The sequence below is a fragment of the Gossypium hirsutum genome, chromosome A11, assembly GCF_007990345.1.
Source record: "Gossypium hirsutum isolate 1008001.06 chromosome A11, Gossypium_hirsutum_v2.1, whole genome shotgun sequence".
Lineage (NCBI taxonomy): Eukaryota > Viridiplantae > Streptophyta > Magnoliopsida > Malvales > Malvaceae > Gossypium > Gossypium hirsutum.
Genome location: NC_053434.1, coordinates 4,778,330 through 4,794,146, shown reverse-complemented (window position 1 = coordinate 4,794,146; position 15,817 = coordinate 4,778,330). Strand labels below are relative to the sequence as shown.

The following is a 15,817-nucleotide window of genomic DNA, read 5'->3' as shown; positions in this document are numbered from 1 at the left end:
AAGAAACTAAAAATTAGGCTATAAATATATATGGATCTCTCCCCATAATATATAATTTACTTTTTACCAAAATAATAAAATTTATTAAAAAATAAAAAAATAAAAAAATAAAAATATCAATAAACTCAAACGATATACCTAATATCTGTATACTAGCAACAAGATAAAAACGGTATGCCTACCAGTACAGTGCTAACTGCCTTATACCAAAGTATTCTAAAAAAAAAATTACGTGACAAATTTGAAAGATTGCTCCAAATAGATAATGATCGAAGGGGAAAGGAAATCGGGAAAGCATTGGAATTAAAACGGGAGTGTCAACAAGCAAAATGCATGAAGGTGTTTCACTGCATTTAGTAAACTGCAAGTGAAGCAACACTACCACTAGTTCTTACAATGAATGCCATGTACACACCAGCCTTCGTTTTGTTTTGCACAAAAAAGGCTGTTTTCAGGAATCAAACACTTGACGGTTGCAACAGACATGACCGTGACAACTACTACTTAATTTAGTTAGTAATGGCCTAATCCACGAAAATGCCAGCCTACACTAGTTACAGTTTTCCCTAATCATTCAAACCAAAAATACGTAGGTACCTATACATAATAATTATTGACGAGCACACGACATGCCGTCTTTCAATACAAGTTGCTTGAATTCAAGGAATGGAGTGATATTCTGGTTATTACATTCTGAAGTCTAAGACGCATAGTGTATTGTTTGCGAAACAAGCAGCAAGCTTGTCACCTTCCTTGTTCCAACACACTTCAAATATACCCCCATTGCCAGTATACGTCTTTACAATCTTCCCGTCTTTTAAGGACCAAATATGCATGGATTTATCAAGAGATCCACTGGCCAGATACTCTCCATTAGGGCTAAATGCAACAGAGTATACAGGATCCCTGGCAGTTTAATGAAAAGAAACTTGAGAAAGAAAACCATAAAACTGCCTGAATAGGCTTATAGTGATCATATAATATACGATTAGAACAAGTATTGACTGTTCCATCATTTAAACAGAAAAAACAAATGGAGAATAAGGATTAGAGGGATGGTACTTGTGTCCATTCAAGCTGTAGAGAAGTTTCCCAAGTTCCACATCCCACAGCTTCACAGTGGAGTCAAATGATGCACTACATAGAAAAGAGATGAAGAGAATGTTGAGAAATACTAAACGGAGATTCCAAGCAGCTCTTGTAAAAGGCAGTCTACACCGTAAATGAATTCCATTGAACCTCGGAACTACAAAAGGCAGCTCTTGTTCTTTTTATTCATTTTGCTTTAAGTATCAATGTCCAACATATAGTCAGACATAAATATGACGATATGACCGTCCAAGTACCCTCCAAATATATGAAAAAAGTTAAACATACCCATGTCTTACACTAATATCAGACACACCCGAACCCAAGTAAAAAAGAAAAACATATTCAATTTCACATCAACAGAAGAAGAGAATGAACATTTAATGTATTAAACAGATGTATTCCTTTGGATTCTCCCTTTTCTCCTTGAGGTTAAGTCAGGTGATACTGCAATATTGTTGCAACTCCGAAAAATAGCTTAACTTCTTTAACTTTTTCCAATCCCTTCCTCAAACACACACAAATTTCGTGAAATCTCAATTAAAAAATTTACATCTTTATCAGTAACCTCAATCAAGTCAAGCTTGAAAATATTAATGCATGGATAGTATTTTTCTACTTGAGCATGCCAAGTCATGTTGGTCTATCTAATGGCTTCAAATGTTAGACCTAATAATGAACATATGAAAGATGTGCACACAAATCAGGAACGGGCAAAATAGAAACTAAAACAATTTCTATTATACCTAAATTTTACCTTGCAAGAATTAACTGTTGGTTAGGATTGTTTGTCCCGGGCCCAGTAGGACTCCATCTGATGGCATATATCTCCTGCAGAACAGTTGTTCAATATTTTCCATAAAGTAATAATCTCTGTCACTCGGACTCGCACGTGAGTCCAATATGTGTCTGGCACAGGCAAGTTCAATTTTTGAAGATTTTCATGAATTGGGAGTCCTTATAGGATCATATCCACATGCCTTTGTCCGAGTATATGTTGAAAAAATGAAGAGTCAGAGCAACATAGACATAAATGAATGCAGCCAGGAATACTAACAAATGGATTATACTGAAAAAAATAAAAAGTTCAAAGTACCTTAGAATGCTCCCTCAGATCATGAACATACTTGTCCTGCTTCATACACCATATCTGCACCCAGACTTTCTATAAGTTGAAACACTAATACATAAAGCTGCTCCAGCAAAAAAGAGGGTAACAAGCTAACATATTCCAGAAAGCTGGCAAATTGTTTCAACTTTTTCAAAAAAAGAAAAGAAAAAGAAATGCAATTCGATGAAACTGTATATTACATGTAATGAAGGATCTTAATTGATGATAAAAGGATGAGTAAAAACCTTTGCTGTAATATCATCAGAACAAGAGGCTAATAATGAACCTGTTGGATCCCATTTGACACAATTTACTTCACCCTGAAATGGACGTTCAAATATGTGAATAGAAGAGCAGAGATGCAATTCACTTCAAAAGTTTTGCTTATCAAAATCCAAAATGAAAAACTGTTTTCAGTTGCTAATTAAAGCTCATGGCTGGCAAGTTACAGATACCTTAAGGCTTAGTTTCATTGTTGTAAAAATTTCCTAGTAAATTATTTATCAGAAAAAGAAAAAAGGGAAAAATGTAAAGGAATGTGAAGATGATTTTTTTCCTTTTTTGTTCTTGAAAATGGCTTGAAATATATAAACTAAACATCTTAACACCTTACCAGAGATGCAAATAACAAAAATTATAGAATTGAGAAGGAAGGAAAAGATGTAGGAGACAAGGTACAGAAAGATGAATTTAAGGGAGAAAGAGAAACTAAAGTCTATAACCAACAACTGTGAGATGTATTAAAGATGGCTACATCAGCTGAAGCATACAAGAGGGACGGTATAGCATAGCATTTCCCTAAAATTAAACCTTGATCTCAGACCTAATGCAGGTAACAAAATTTAAAGTATAAATGGAAGAAAGAAAAAGAAAAATAGGTGTGGAGAGACATGCACTTGAAGAAGACATTACAGGCAGTAGTAGACATGCATTTCATACAATTGACAACAAACCTGATGCCCGGCAAAGGTTTTAATAGGGTGGATTTCCCCGATCTTGCAAACATATATCATATGGTCAGTGGAGCTTGTCGCGAATGAAACATTGTTGCACCAATCAACATCAAGGGTTGGACCTAAAAGGTAAAAGAGAAGATATGCTGGATGAATGAATATTGGTTCTGCAACTAAAAGCAAAATCCTAAAGTTTTGTGCCAACCTGTGTGAAACTCAAACTGCTGTTTCCATTCCTCTGCCTTTACATCCCACACAATTGCCGTTTTATCAAAACTCCCCGTAAGAAGATAATCACCCTTCTTGTTCCACTTCAGAGAAAATATAGGCCCTTTGTGTTTACTCAAAGTAGACCTTAGTTCCCCTAAAGCAAGAAATAATTGACAGAGAGAAGGAATAGGGGAAGAGTTTAAGACATGGAATTCTCCCTACCAGTAAAAAGCATACAACAATGTAATTATAATATGCTAAGAGATTAAATTCAGTTAAAAACAGAAATAAATCTCTTGCTGACTGGGTAACAAGCTAAAAGTTTAATTTAAAAAATTTGTTACGAGCATAAAAAAGAAAATAGAAAAATTGGGTTGGTATTAACACCAAGTCAAGGGCTAGTTTAACAAAATAGATTTTCCATGCCTTTAATTGCAAGATATAGAAAGGCATAAATAAAATAATCCACAATGACTTACCATTTGTAGTCCAAATTCTAGCCTGACCATCATATGAACCTGTAGCAAGCAATGATCCCTCACCCTGAATACAGGTAAACAATAAGATTTGAGAAAATAAAGTGTTGGACTCTGTAGGTGACCTGTACTTAACAGAAACAAAAGTTTATGGGCAACTTAAACCCCCAACAATAACAGAACTCACATTCCAATCAAGTGTCGTCACATCTTTGCTCTTCTCATTGGTTCTTCCTTTTACATGCTTCAGCACTAGAACATTTAATGGACTGTTTTGTGCACCAGATTTGCAAAGCCCATCAGCTATTGTCCAAATACGAGCCGTTGAATCTCCAGACCTAGAAATTGATGCAATAAGAGTTCATTGCAAGTAATTTAATGAAATGTAAAAACTTTGTGAATGTATAAACTGAGTAGTGACACTGCTGTCAAGACATCCAACAACTAAGATCAAAACAAAAGGCTACAAACATATCAATAGAAACTTAGGTTGACATAAACATCAACAGAAAACAACAAAAGGAATCAAGTCACTCATAATGGGACTCTTAGCATAGAGCAAGAAGAGACATGACCACAGATCCTACAGCCATACAACTGAAGAATGCACAAATTGCACTTATGTTTACAGACCACTTATCTAATGGGTTGACGAATTGTCAAAAATGATCTTGGTACCAGCAAAGCTTGACTTTTATCAATCAAATGATTAAAACTTATAAAGTTGCGCAATTAAGACACACAGCACATCCCTTGAAGCAACAGAAACCAGCAAGTTCTAACAAAAAAAATGCCAAGGACTAGATATTTATAAAGAATGCGAGGAAAAAGCAAAACATAAAGGACCAAACCAGCAACATAAGACAATTTTTATCACAGAAAATACCCACCCTGAAGCAAGAAGTGAACCAGTTGGACTCCATGCACACGCACAAACCTGTAAAAATAGATGCTCATAGAGTGAGAATTGAACAAAAAAAAACAGAGTGAGATAGAGAGAGAGAGAGAGATAGTAAATGCATGCATGCCCATCTAAGAGTATCAGTAGATTCAAGTATGCTCAAACCTCAGAAGTGTGCCCTTCCAAAATTGTAACATCAGAGCCAGGAATTTCACAAGCCTCCTGTGATGCTTGGGTTGACGCAGTAGCAATATCCATAGGTTCTTGTCCTACTAAATGCAACTAAGCAATGTAAGTTAAAATGAATACCACAAACACTGATCAAGAGAGCTACTTTGCAAAATTATGAAGACAAGTTTCATGTGAATTGTTAAATATTTAATTAAAGAAAATATGATGGCTAATAGAAAGAAACAGATATCAAACCAAGAAGAAATATAGGAGTTCACTGACCAATAGAAGTTCCATTTTCTTCATGTCCAATAGCATCCTTGTCCTCTTTATCCATAACCATATCTCCATCAGCAAGTTCCTCAGGCTGCTTTTCAGGCTCCTTATTGCTTTCAGCCTTCTCCCTTTCCTTTTCACGCTCCTCTTTTTTGTGTCTTTCTTTCTCTCTTACTCGTCCACGCTCTGCTTCATGCTCCCGATCAATCTCTCTATCTTTATTTTTATCTTTATCTTTGTTTTTTTCTTTGTCTTTGTCTTTATCCTTTTGGATATTCTTTCTTTTCTCTTTTATCATTTGCCGCAATTGATTTACATCTTTCGTTATTATATCCAAAGGTTGCAAGAATGAGAAATCTTCATCCATTTCTACATCATTCTGCAAACTCAAAACAAGCCATGATGAATTACTTTTTGATATCACCCTGCTCCCCCAACCCCCCCAAAAAAACCAAAAAAAAAAGATTAATAATAATTAGCGTGCTAACATTACTCATGTTGGCTTCCATCTCCAAGTACTGAAGTCCTTTTTGAACAAATGTAATAAGAGCCCCAGGGGGAATCAAATTCCCATCAATAGTACACTTATTAATGCCTGCTTCATATCCTAAAGTAAATGCAGAATGCGTAAAGCCTGCGGGCATATTGATAAAAAGAAGATAAGAAATACATAAGGAATTAAATAGTAAATAAGACAGTTAATTCAAGTTAAACAAGTGCTTTTCTTCCACTTTTGGGGTGAATGGAGGTGGAAAGAACAGAACATTGAAAATCTGTCTGTCTTCATTCTCCTTATTTTCCTCTTGACAAAGGGTTGAAGGAAGAACTATTTTCTTTTTGGTATAAAGGAAGCTGCAGTCTGGAAATAAGGAAAGGGGCTGCAAATGCTGGGATACAAACTCAAAACCTACTAAATGCTACCTCGAAAGAAAAACTATTTTCTTTCAACACCTCTAACTTCCACTAACCCTACCAAAAGTGTTAGTCAATATACAAAATCTAAGTAGTACATCAATTCAATACTATGACTAGAGATTTAACTAGCAACTGCTTGCACTAACATTCACTAAGTTATTTTATAATTTCAGCTCTCTCTGCATCCGGCATTCACTGCAGTAACATGCATTTTGATCACAGCCACAATAAACACAAAAGAACTGAAAACAGTCTATGACTGGGAGATGCCTGCCTCAATTTCTGAAAATGAGAGTTCATATAGGGACTCTCATCTTAAGATATCCAGTAGCCTAGCCGGCCGCATTGTATCAAGCTGGTAAAACCTATGACATTCCAAAGCCTAATCCGCATAATAGCCAATATCAACCATCCATTTCCACAGGTCTAGAGCTACAACACAACTTCTAAATATTATAATGCCAGAAATTTAGCTTAAACTTTACTATTCAGGCATTCCAATTTTTTTTCTCTTATACTAAACGTGCAATAAAAATAACTGCTTAAATTTCAAAGTTACTAATTCCAAACACAGAGAAACAAAAAGAAAATTTCCGCCGAATGTTAAATTAAAACAAAAGAAAAAGTAAGAAAGTTTCAAAGTTAGAGATCGCAGTAACGAGAGATTACAATTTCAAGGAAAATTTGAATTGACCTGACTCTTGAAGGTAACGGAATACAAGGTAATTCAATTCGACGGAGGTGATGGAGGTCATAGTTACGATAGTCGCCTAACTCAACGGCTGTGAAAGAAACTCAGGCTATCATTAGGTAAGCGACGGCAAAGTCACAGAGAGTGAAAGCGTTATACTTGTGCAGAAGCCGAGACGTTTAGGCTATCGTCGGAAATGGTCGATGTGTATCTGTTAGGCCCTGATTCCTTGGGCTTCTGCATAACCGGATTAACCCAATATAATTTATTTGTGTTATATTTATATTATTTTTAAGAGCAAACTATGATAGCCCAATATAATTTATTTATTTGTGTTATATTTATATTATCTTTAATAGCTGGGAGAGTTCTTCATTGTTTCTACACTTGAGAATTGTTTTTCGTAAGTGCTTTTTAGGGTTAATTTCTCATTAGTTTTAAATAATATTGTGAAAAAAAGCTTATGAAAAGTGATTTTTAAAAAAATAAAATATTTATTTTAAACATGATATTATAAAGTAAAAATATATATTTAAATAATATTTAAATTCATTAATATTATGAATTTTTAATAAAAAATAATTTATTAAAATTCTTTAGTAATATTTTAATATGTAAGATTACCATGTCCAAAATGCTAAACACATATTGAGATAGGTTACGGCATGAGTTCCAATCACATCAAAGTCAAAATACTAAAAATATTTTTTTAGTGTATATTTTTATTAAATTTTGTGAACCTTTTTGAATTCTCTACATAACCGAAACTAAAACTAAACATAAATTGAAACCACCTTTAACAACTACATCAACAAAATGTAAAGGCTTACTTGATGAAAAAAAAACACAAGACTTCAACAAAATCTAATAGCTAAGAGGCTTTTTTTATATATAAATATATTAGTCAATATAAAAATATTTTTTAAACAACTATTAAGCCAAAAAAGGAAAACCAAAAAACCCGAATTGAGTAAAAAGGCGTGAAAAATAATTCAAATCCGGATTGACGATCCGACACAATCCACTAAAGATGTAATTTAATTTTAGGCTTAAAGATCCAAAAATTCTTCAAACTTTTTCAAAAAAGAAAAATTAACTTTATATTTCTTTTTCACTCGTTAAATACTTAAACTTTCAAAATATATCAAAAAATTTATCTAATCTTTTAAAAAAAGTAATTAAACCTTTATTTTTTTGCACTCAATTGAATACTTAAACTTTCAAAATACATTAGACCCTCAAACTTTTTTCACAAAAAGCAATTAAGCATCTGCTTTAATTAAAAAATAGAAAAAAAATAAATTAAAATCAATAAAGCTATAAATATTATTAAATTTTAATAAAAAATTTTAAATATTAAAAATTTATTAAAAATTATAAAATATATAGAAATATAAAAATTGTAAAATTTTATAAAGTCGTAAGAAAATTATACAAAATGTAAAGAAATATAAATTTTGTTAAAAAATTTATAAAAATTATCGTACCAAAAAAATATTTTTTATAATTTATCTTTAACTTTTGTTTATTTTTATTTATTTTTATTATTTTTCATCACATGTCACGCTGTGTTATAACATGTGATGACTTTAATTGAAAAAAACTAAGAGTCATTAATATTTTTTTATGATTTTTATAAAATTACAATTTTTTATTTGTTTATAATTTTTATAAAAAAATTCCAAATTTTAATAAATTTTAAATTTTTTATATTCTTATTAAAATTTAATAATTTTTCTAAAATTTATTATTTTTCATTTTTTATAATTTTTTTTAATTTTTAATAAGAGCATGAGCTTAATTATTATTTTAAAAATTTTGAAAATCTTTTTAATGTATTTTGAAAATTTAAGTACCTAACTAAGTAAAAAAAATTATTATCTTTTCTTGAAGAAGTTTAAAGATTTTTTGTAAGCATTTTTTTTAAAATTTAACTGCTCAATTAAATGAAAAAAAAAGTTAATTACTTTTTTTTAATTGATAATTTTATTCAAAGATCGACTATCCAAATGGATCGTCCGGAACAGCTACCTACATTTCATTTCAAACATAAGAAAAACCATATATAAAATCCTCTTTTGTGAAAAACGAAAAGCCGTAAATACAAAAAAGTAAAAAAAAAAGGAAAAGAACAAAGCAGTGGTGAACAGATCAGCCTCTTTTCCCTCTCTTTCTGTCAGCTAGAAAAATTAGAGAAACTAAAAGAAAGAAAGAAATGGGAAGCTCGTCGAAGGAGGAGACGGCGACCGACGGCGATACGTCGAGCGGAGATACCCCTCCTTCCAATTCCAATCTCTTCTCTGAGGGTGAACGTGTCCTCGCCTATCACGGCCCTCGTATCTACGAAGCCAAGGCATAGTATCTCTTCATTTTTCCTTGTTTCTCTTTTCAGCTGCTTTAAACTGAATTAACTCCGTCGTTTCCTTTCGAACTTTGGCCTTGTATCGGTTCGCTTCGATTTTCTTTTAAGTATGATAGTTATCCCGTTTTTGGTTGTTGATTTAAGTAATCTGAAACTGAAGTTAATCAAGTGGTTTCTTAGGTCATTAGAGTATATATTTAGAACATTCGGGACTTGATTGGTGAAATTAGGGTTTATGCAGTTGATAATTTCGATTTTGTATGTTAGGTTCAAAAAGCGGAGCTTCGGAAGAAAGAATGGAAATACTTTGTTCATTACCTTGTAAGTATACTTGCCTTGGTTTTCTATATATGCATATTATATCTGAAATTCAATATAATGGTTAATCTAGTTTCAGTGTGATTAAGTATGATAAGCTGAATATTTCTCATTTATTATGGTATTAAGAGATATCTCCGTTGCTGTTTGCAGGGTTGGAATAAAAAGTGAGTATGTCTGATAATATGCTCTTCTCGGAAGCTAAGTTATCTCCTTATTTTTGCTTATCTATTGATTTATTATCTGAATTCTTCTTTTTGTTGATTTGCATATTAAATTTTTAATTTGAGCGGTGTCCTGGTAAAACCTAGTGTTAAGTTACTTCGAAAATTCATTCCTTCAAGCACCAGAAGTCTAGAATATCTGTTTGTTTGGTGATTCTCATTTAACATTTAAGTGGCATTGTGCTTTCAAATCATGGTAGGCATTCCTCAAATTAAATCTGGGATCGTGTCATGTATTCGAGCAAAAATATTATGTTTAATCATTTATTCTTCTCTTTTCCCTTTTTATGGTTGTAAACATTATAAACATTAGAAAAAAGAAAGTAAAATTTAAAAAGGGGAGAGAAGGTTTTGCTTTATTTAAACATTGCATATATTTTGTTCTTTAGCTTTTTTTGGGTGATAATTCATTTATATTTTATGGAGTCCTGAAAGGTAATCCACAACTCTATATAGTACTAGTAAATGTTTTCTTTCGTTGATTTATACATCCCCATTCCGGAAGAGGGAAATGGAAATCATTACTATGGCTTCAACACCTTGCACAGTTGGGACGAATGGGTAGGTGCCGATCGGCTGATGAAGCTGACTGAAGAGAATGTCATGAAGCAGCAAGCCCTTGACAAAAAACAGGGTGTTGATAAAAGTTCAAAGTCTGGACGATCAAGTCAGTCCAAGCCAAAAAGCTCTGCTGGTAAGATTTACTCTTTCTACTTCTTGGCTTGTTTATTTGCGAATGCGCAATCATTGTTTTCATTTTGCATGTGCACATATACATATGTGCATGTTTATAAGTTCGGTTGCCCATTAGGTGATCCATTTTGTGTATTTTGGGTTACATACGTGCATGTTTCTTTACTATTTGCCTTTATTTGCTAATTGATGCAATTAATTTGCTTCCACTTTTATTTTTGTAGATGCAAAAGCGGATAAAGAGGACCTGAAGAACACAGGTAAGGTTATTTACATTTATTTTCTTTCCATCTGTGGAGTAAATATTCTCTACTGTTAGCGGATTCCTATCCTTTCTTAAGGGGGTCCCATAAAGCACTTTCCTTGATTTTGATATTCTCACGTGACTTCCTAGTTCTATGGTGTCTGAAGTTCGAGTTGTATTCTTATCCTATTCAGATCGATCGGACATGATTTTTTTAATGGCATTTGGTTGTTTAAATTTCCTTAACATATTAGAATTAACGGTAAATTGCCGGAGTTCTGGGAGGAGGAAAAAAAACTTAACAGGCTATTGCAGTTGCATTGATGGCTCATTGTCTATATTTGATTATTTCACATTTGTATGTGATACATAAATTGAGCGAACCATTGATTCCTAATGGTCTGCTTCAGCGTTCCCTTAGATTAATATTTTGTCTATTATCAATTTTTAAGTACTATTGTCATTGTGACAGCTTGCAAAGTCGTTAACCTTTTCTAGTAGTGGTTAATGTTTTATATTTATTGCAGCGCCAAAAGGGAGGAAGAGAAAGAGCGACTCAGGTGTTGAGGTCTAGTTTGTATAATGATTAATTGATTACAGCTCTCAAGAAATTATTCCCCCCCCCCCTTATTTCTGGTCTGTATCTGTTGGTTCTTACCCTTTGTTTTTGTTTTTCAACATGTGTTTTAATCACCGTTAGAAGGACAACTCCTCCATGGAAAAGCTTGTCAAGATCCAAATTCCATCAACCCTAAAGAAGCAGCTGGTTGATGATTGGGATTTTGTTACTCAACAGGATAAGGTGCAATAACTTTTGTAGTGACTTTGTTTGTGCACCATTTATTGATACCCTTGGATGGTAAACTAATAAACTGATTTTGTGTAAATAATCCTTCTTTTCTACAGCTGGTTAAACTTCCCCGATCACCAAATGTTGATGATATCTTGACAAAATACCTTGAATACAGATCAAAGAAGGATGGCATGTAAGTTAAATCCATTCACACTAAAACAACAATGATAAAGTTATGCTAGAACTTGTTTTCTTGAATAAGTAATTTCCTATTTTGGCAATAATTATTTTGTTCTCTACTGCTGCTTTCTACTCTCCGTCTGAATTTATCTGACATCCTCTTAAATCCATTTGTTTAGATGTTTTCTTCATAAAAGGCTAATCTTAGAGTGGAGTTGGTGACAATGACTGTTTTCTTTGTGGTTACAGAATGACCAATTCAGTTGGAGAAATATTGAAGGGAATTCGCTGTTACTTCGACAAAGCTTTGCCTGTGATGCTTCTATACAAAAAAGAGCGCCAACAATACAATGAAGTTGTCCACGATGATGTCTCTCCATCAACGATATATGGTGCTGAACATTTACTACGCCTCTTTGGTACGGCCATCTGTCAGACTTAGAACTTTCAAATGCATTAATTTACTTTCATCTTTTATGCACTGTTGGAGATTACGTTTTACCTAATGTGCTATTTCATGCATTTCATTTAGCTTTATTGTTAATTATGTGTAAAGCATTTTATTGATCTCTAGAACCCAGGACTAACGTGTTCCTGTCTTTGCAGTTAAGTTTCCTGAGTTATTGGCATATGTGAACATTGAAGAGGAAACACTTATTCGCTTGCAACAGAAGTTAATGGATTTTCTCAAGTATCGACTTTCCCCCTCATCTATTTTACCTTATACTACTATTTGAGAGCATTCTATCTTTTAAGCTTTCATTTATATTCATTGAAGGAGACATAAAAGTTTGCATCATTATCTTCACCTTGGCATCTAATTAAAATATACAACTACAATTGGTTCTTTTCAATTTTATTTTCTCTTGTAAACTGTTTGTTCCTAGTCTAACCAAAACATTTCTTGATTTCTCATATACACAATTTTCTAACTTTTTTCTATTTATTTGGAAGATTCTTGGAGTGTCATATTCTTGTACTATGTCTGGATACATGTCAGACATGAGTACTTCAAGAAAAATGAAGAGCAAGAACATAACTTTTCTTGAAACTTTTCTTGTTTGGAAGGACTATAAATACCTCCTCTTCTTTTTTTTCTTTTTTTGTTAACATATGCATATTTTTCAAATACATTTGTTCACAGCTTCTTTTCATTGGTGTTCATATACAGTCTAACCGATTTCTCTCTAACCACACATAGCATTGTATTCCTATTGTTTTAGTTCTTTAACGGGAGCCTATTCAAAATTTCCGTTTAGTTCATATTTATTAAATTTAAAAATAATTCTTACATAATGCAGGTTTCTGCAAAAGAACCAGAGTACCCTTTTTCTTTCTGCATATGATGGACCTAAGGGAGTTTCAGAAGGTAAGGGGAAAGGAAAAGATGATGACTAAAGCAGCTGTTGAACTATGCTACCATTGCCATCTTCACAATTTTAATTCCAAGAAAAAATATGAAATCAGTGGCAGAATTAGGTAATCGGTTGATATGCCGACGTTTGATTTGATACAGACAGCATAGAATTGTTGTAACAATAGAATTTGTTATTCTTTGTTTTACACCATTTCCCCCTTTCGAGCTTCTAGGTGAATTAATCGGATATATTTCGTAAAATTGTTAGAGAGAAGTTGCCGTAGCCTCTCTTTTTTCTACCCTTTTTTTTCTGCTGGAACCTTTTTTTGTTAATGATTGTTGTTATAGGTTTAACGAAATTTGATTTTTGATATGTTCAACGTTTTGCTGCAAATTAGTATTCTAACATTCTGAAGGGCTTAGAAGCTGCTTCATCTTTAATTCCTGCAATGTAAATCCTCACCTTGCAAGGCCTACAAATGGTGTTTCTTTACTCGCAGCAAATTTTATAATATAGTTCTTTAACGTACACAATTAAATCGAATTGGTTGAATCAAATATCATCAATAAATCCATTTTAACCATGTTGAATGTGTGAAAAAATGCATTGCTAAGGAATAGGATGTCTGGGAGGTCCCTGTTCAAAGAGACAGCAGCGGGGATTGGCGAAAGCTTTCGCAGTTAGAGGCCAATGGGCACAACAGATCATGAAGCAAGTGAGCGGCACTTTGATATGGCCCTTTCTTGGGGATAAATACATGGTGTCAAAAGTTTGCGATGGTCAAGGCCGATGAAGGATAAAGTTGAATGGCAGAGAGTGATTTGGTCCCCCATTCTTGGACGGCAGTTTTGAATAGACTCCCAACAATATAGGCTAGCACGATGGGGGCTTGTAGGGGATGGGCATTGTCTTTTAATGCTATCAGGAAAGAGACCAGGAGCCACATTATCCTAGGCTGCACTGAGCTGTTACCAACCTAAAAGGTAAATCCTTGATCACTATTACCCTTGAGCAAGCGTGGCATGCCTTCATTTATGTTGTATGGAGAGAAAAGAAAAATAAAAATGATTTTTTCAACGAGGAACCATCCCGACTCCTAGTCAGTCTAAGTAAAAAGAACAGTGTCCACGAGACCATGGTGTCTTAGAAAAGCTGCGCATGTTTCAACTTAAGCATTGTTGTATTCCTGTGGCAGCCTTGCTACTTTCCCAACTAAACTCGCCCTTAGTAAATAGGCGGTTAGTCCAGTTATCTTTCGTCTAGTTTTCAGTTCCTGATTTCAATATGAAACCCAATGCATGAATCGTCTCCTTTTGTTTACCAATTTGAGAAATTCTCACATTTACATATGAAAATATCTTTAGAAGTTATACACGTAAAAATTCTGTAGGGTATAAATTTAACCAAGCTTGGATATTGAAATTCAAGGGATTTTTGTCATTTAATTTTTAAAAGTCCGTTTTTCTTTCTTTCTCAACTTCTCTTTAAACCCATCTCTTTCTCATTCTCTGTACATTAATAACAATTATTAAGGGGGGAAAACCAAAACAAAATAAAAGACCATTCTTTTTTGGGTTTTTTTTTTCACAATATGGAGTTTAGTCAATCTTATTAACCCCAACTCGACTCATAGACAAAACATTCCTAAACCCCGCATCCAAACACATCCCCATTCCCTCTCCTCTCGAAACGCCACCGTTTTGCTGTTGCATCTGAACCATGTAATCTCTCACCTCCATTCTTATCATTTCTTGCATCACCGCCATAAACTCCGCACTGAACCCCATCACCTCGCCTCCCTTTCCATCATTTTTTGCTTCGTTCCTCGTCTGAGTAGACTCGGTAACTGGGAGGGTTGAAACTGACAACTCATACGATTCAGCCCCAGGTAAAGACAAACTCAGTGAAGTCGGTGGATCGTTAGAAGAAGACGCCGCCGCTTCGACCCCAGGTAATGGCATAACATTGACGTCAACGCTGACTCCGCCGGTCCTCGGGATGGGCTTGTACACGTGTGAAGATGATAAAACGGGGACGCTGGAATCGCTCAAATCGGACCCAGATGGGCTCCCCGGGCTCATGTAAAGCCCAGCACTAACTGATCTTTTCAACGGTTGTTGCTTCCCTTCCCCTCCCAAATTACCGTCATACCCACCATGTGTAATGAAATTACTCTCTTCCCCAACCGACAAGCACTTACGTTTTAGCGTTGAGTTCCAGTGGTTTTTAATGGCGTTGTCCGTACGACCGTTGAGGAGTCGGGCTATTGTGGCCCACTTGTTACCAAATCGGGCATGAGCTCTGATGATGGTCTCGTCTTCCTCGGGGGTGAAGGCCCGATGCTCAACTTGCGGAGACAGTTGGTTGCACCATCGGAGCCGACAGGACTTCCCGGACCGACCCGGGATCGATTTGCTGATCAAAGACCAATTTCTAGGTCCATATTTTTGGACTAGTTTTTGAAGCAAATCATCTTCTTCGGGGCTCCATGGACCTTTGATCCGATCCATTTCTTTTCTGTTTGATGTGCTTGTTACAGCCATGAAATCAAATTTAAAAGCATGCAAATAAAATTTTGGTTTCTTTTGGATATAATATCGGGTTTTTGGCTTTTTCTTTTTTCCTGGTTTCTATTTGGAGCTTAAAAGAACAACGAGAAAGTGAAGGGGGGTTATATAAGAGAGGAGAGCTAAGTAACCGGTTGAAACGGTGAGGAGAAACGTTATGGCCACCGACTGTTCAAGTTAAGCGGTTGGGAAAAGGGGTTTGGGATACAGCTGGCCAATAGACACGTGTCACATATGAATTGCACTGATTTACATGTCACTCTCTCTTAATATTTCTTTCTTTTT

General features: G+C 34.3%; 3 protein-coding genes across 5 annotated transcripts; 1 reads left to right on the top strand and 2 right to left on the bottom strand.

The window, feature by feature from the left end:
* Positions 1 to 277: 277 nt before the first annotated feature.
* LOC107924649 (WD40 repeat-containing protein HOS15) lies at positions 278 to 7,052 on the bottom strand. Of its 3 annotated transcripts, none has more exons than XM_016855185.2 (14): positions 6,797 to 7,052; positions 5,676 to 5,821; positions 5,194 to 5,566; positions 4,906 to 5,012; positions 4,730 to 4,776; positions 4,027 to 4,177; positions 3,843 to 3,906; positions 3,359 to 3,517; positions 3,154 to 3,275; positions 2,446 to 2,520; positions 2,186 to 2,239; positions 1,847 to 1,920; positions 1,063 to 1,137; positions 278 to 906 (listed from the first exon to the last, which is right to left on the bottom strand). In XM_016855185.2, the coding sequence occupies exons 1-14, from the start codon at positions 6,855 to 6,857 to the stop codon at positions 687 to 689; spliced, it is 1,728 nt and encodes a 575-aa protein (XP_016710674.1). In that variant the 5' UTR covers positions 6,858 to 7,052; the 3' UTR covers positions 278 to 686. The 3 variants fall into 3 exon arrangements, with proteins under 3 accessions (XP_016710674.1, XP_016710675.1, XP_016710677.1); XM_016855186.2 differs by having other exon boundaries at positions 4,906 to 5,009; positions 6,797 to 7,040; XM_016855188.2 differs by lacking the exons at positions 278 to 906; positions 1,063 to 1,137 and having other exon boundaries at positions 1,906 to 2,069; positions 6,797 to 7,040.
* A 1,830-nt stretch (positions 7,053 to 8,882) lies between these two features.
* LOC107924149 (protein MRG1) lies at positions 8,883 to 13,337 on the top strand. Its single transcript, XM_041080702.1, has 11 exons — positions 8,883 to 9,146; positions 9,423 to 9,476; positions 9,627 to 9,640; positions 10,246 to 10,391; positions 10,615 to 10,650; positions 11,162 to 11,202; positions 11,335 to 11,436; positions 11,541 to 11,620; positions 11,857 to 12,026; positions 12,214 to 12,298; positions 12,909 to 13,337. Exons 1-11 carry the CDS (start codon positions 9,009 to 9,011, stop codon positions 13,003 to 13,005), a joined length of 963 nt encoding a protein of 320 aa, XP_040936636.1. The 5' UTR covers positions 8,883 to 9,008; the 3' UTR covers positions 13,006 to 13,337.
* Positions 13,338 to 14,379: 1,042 nt separating this feature from the next.
* Positions 14,380 to 15,611, bottom strand: LOC107924150 (transcription factor MYB73). Its single transcript, XM_016854459.2, has one exon. It carries the CDS (start codon positions 15,506 to 15,508, stop codon positions 14,564 to 14,566), a length of 945 nt encoding a protein of 314 aa, XP_016709948.2. The 5' UTR covers positions 15,509 to 15,611; the 3' UTR covers positions 14,380 to 14,563.
* Between the last annotated feature and the right edge of the window lie 206 nt (positions 15,612 to 15,817).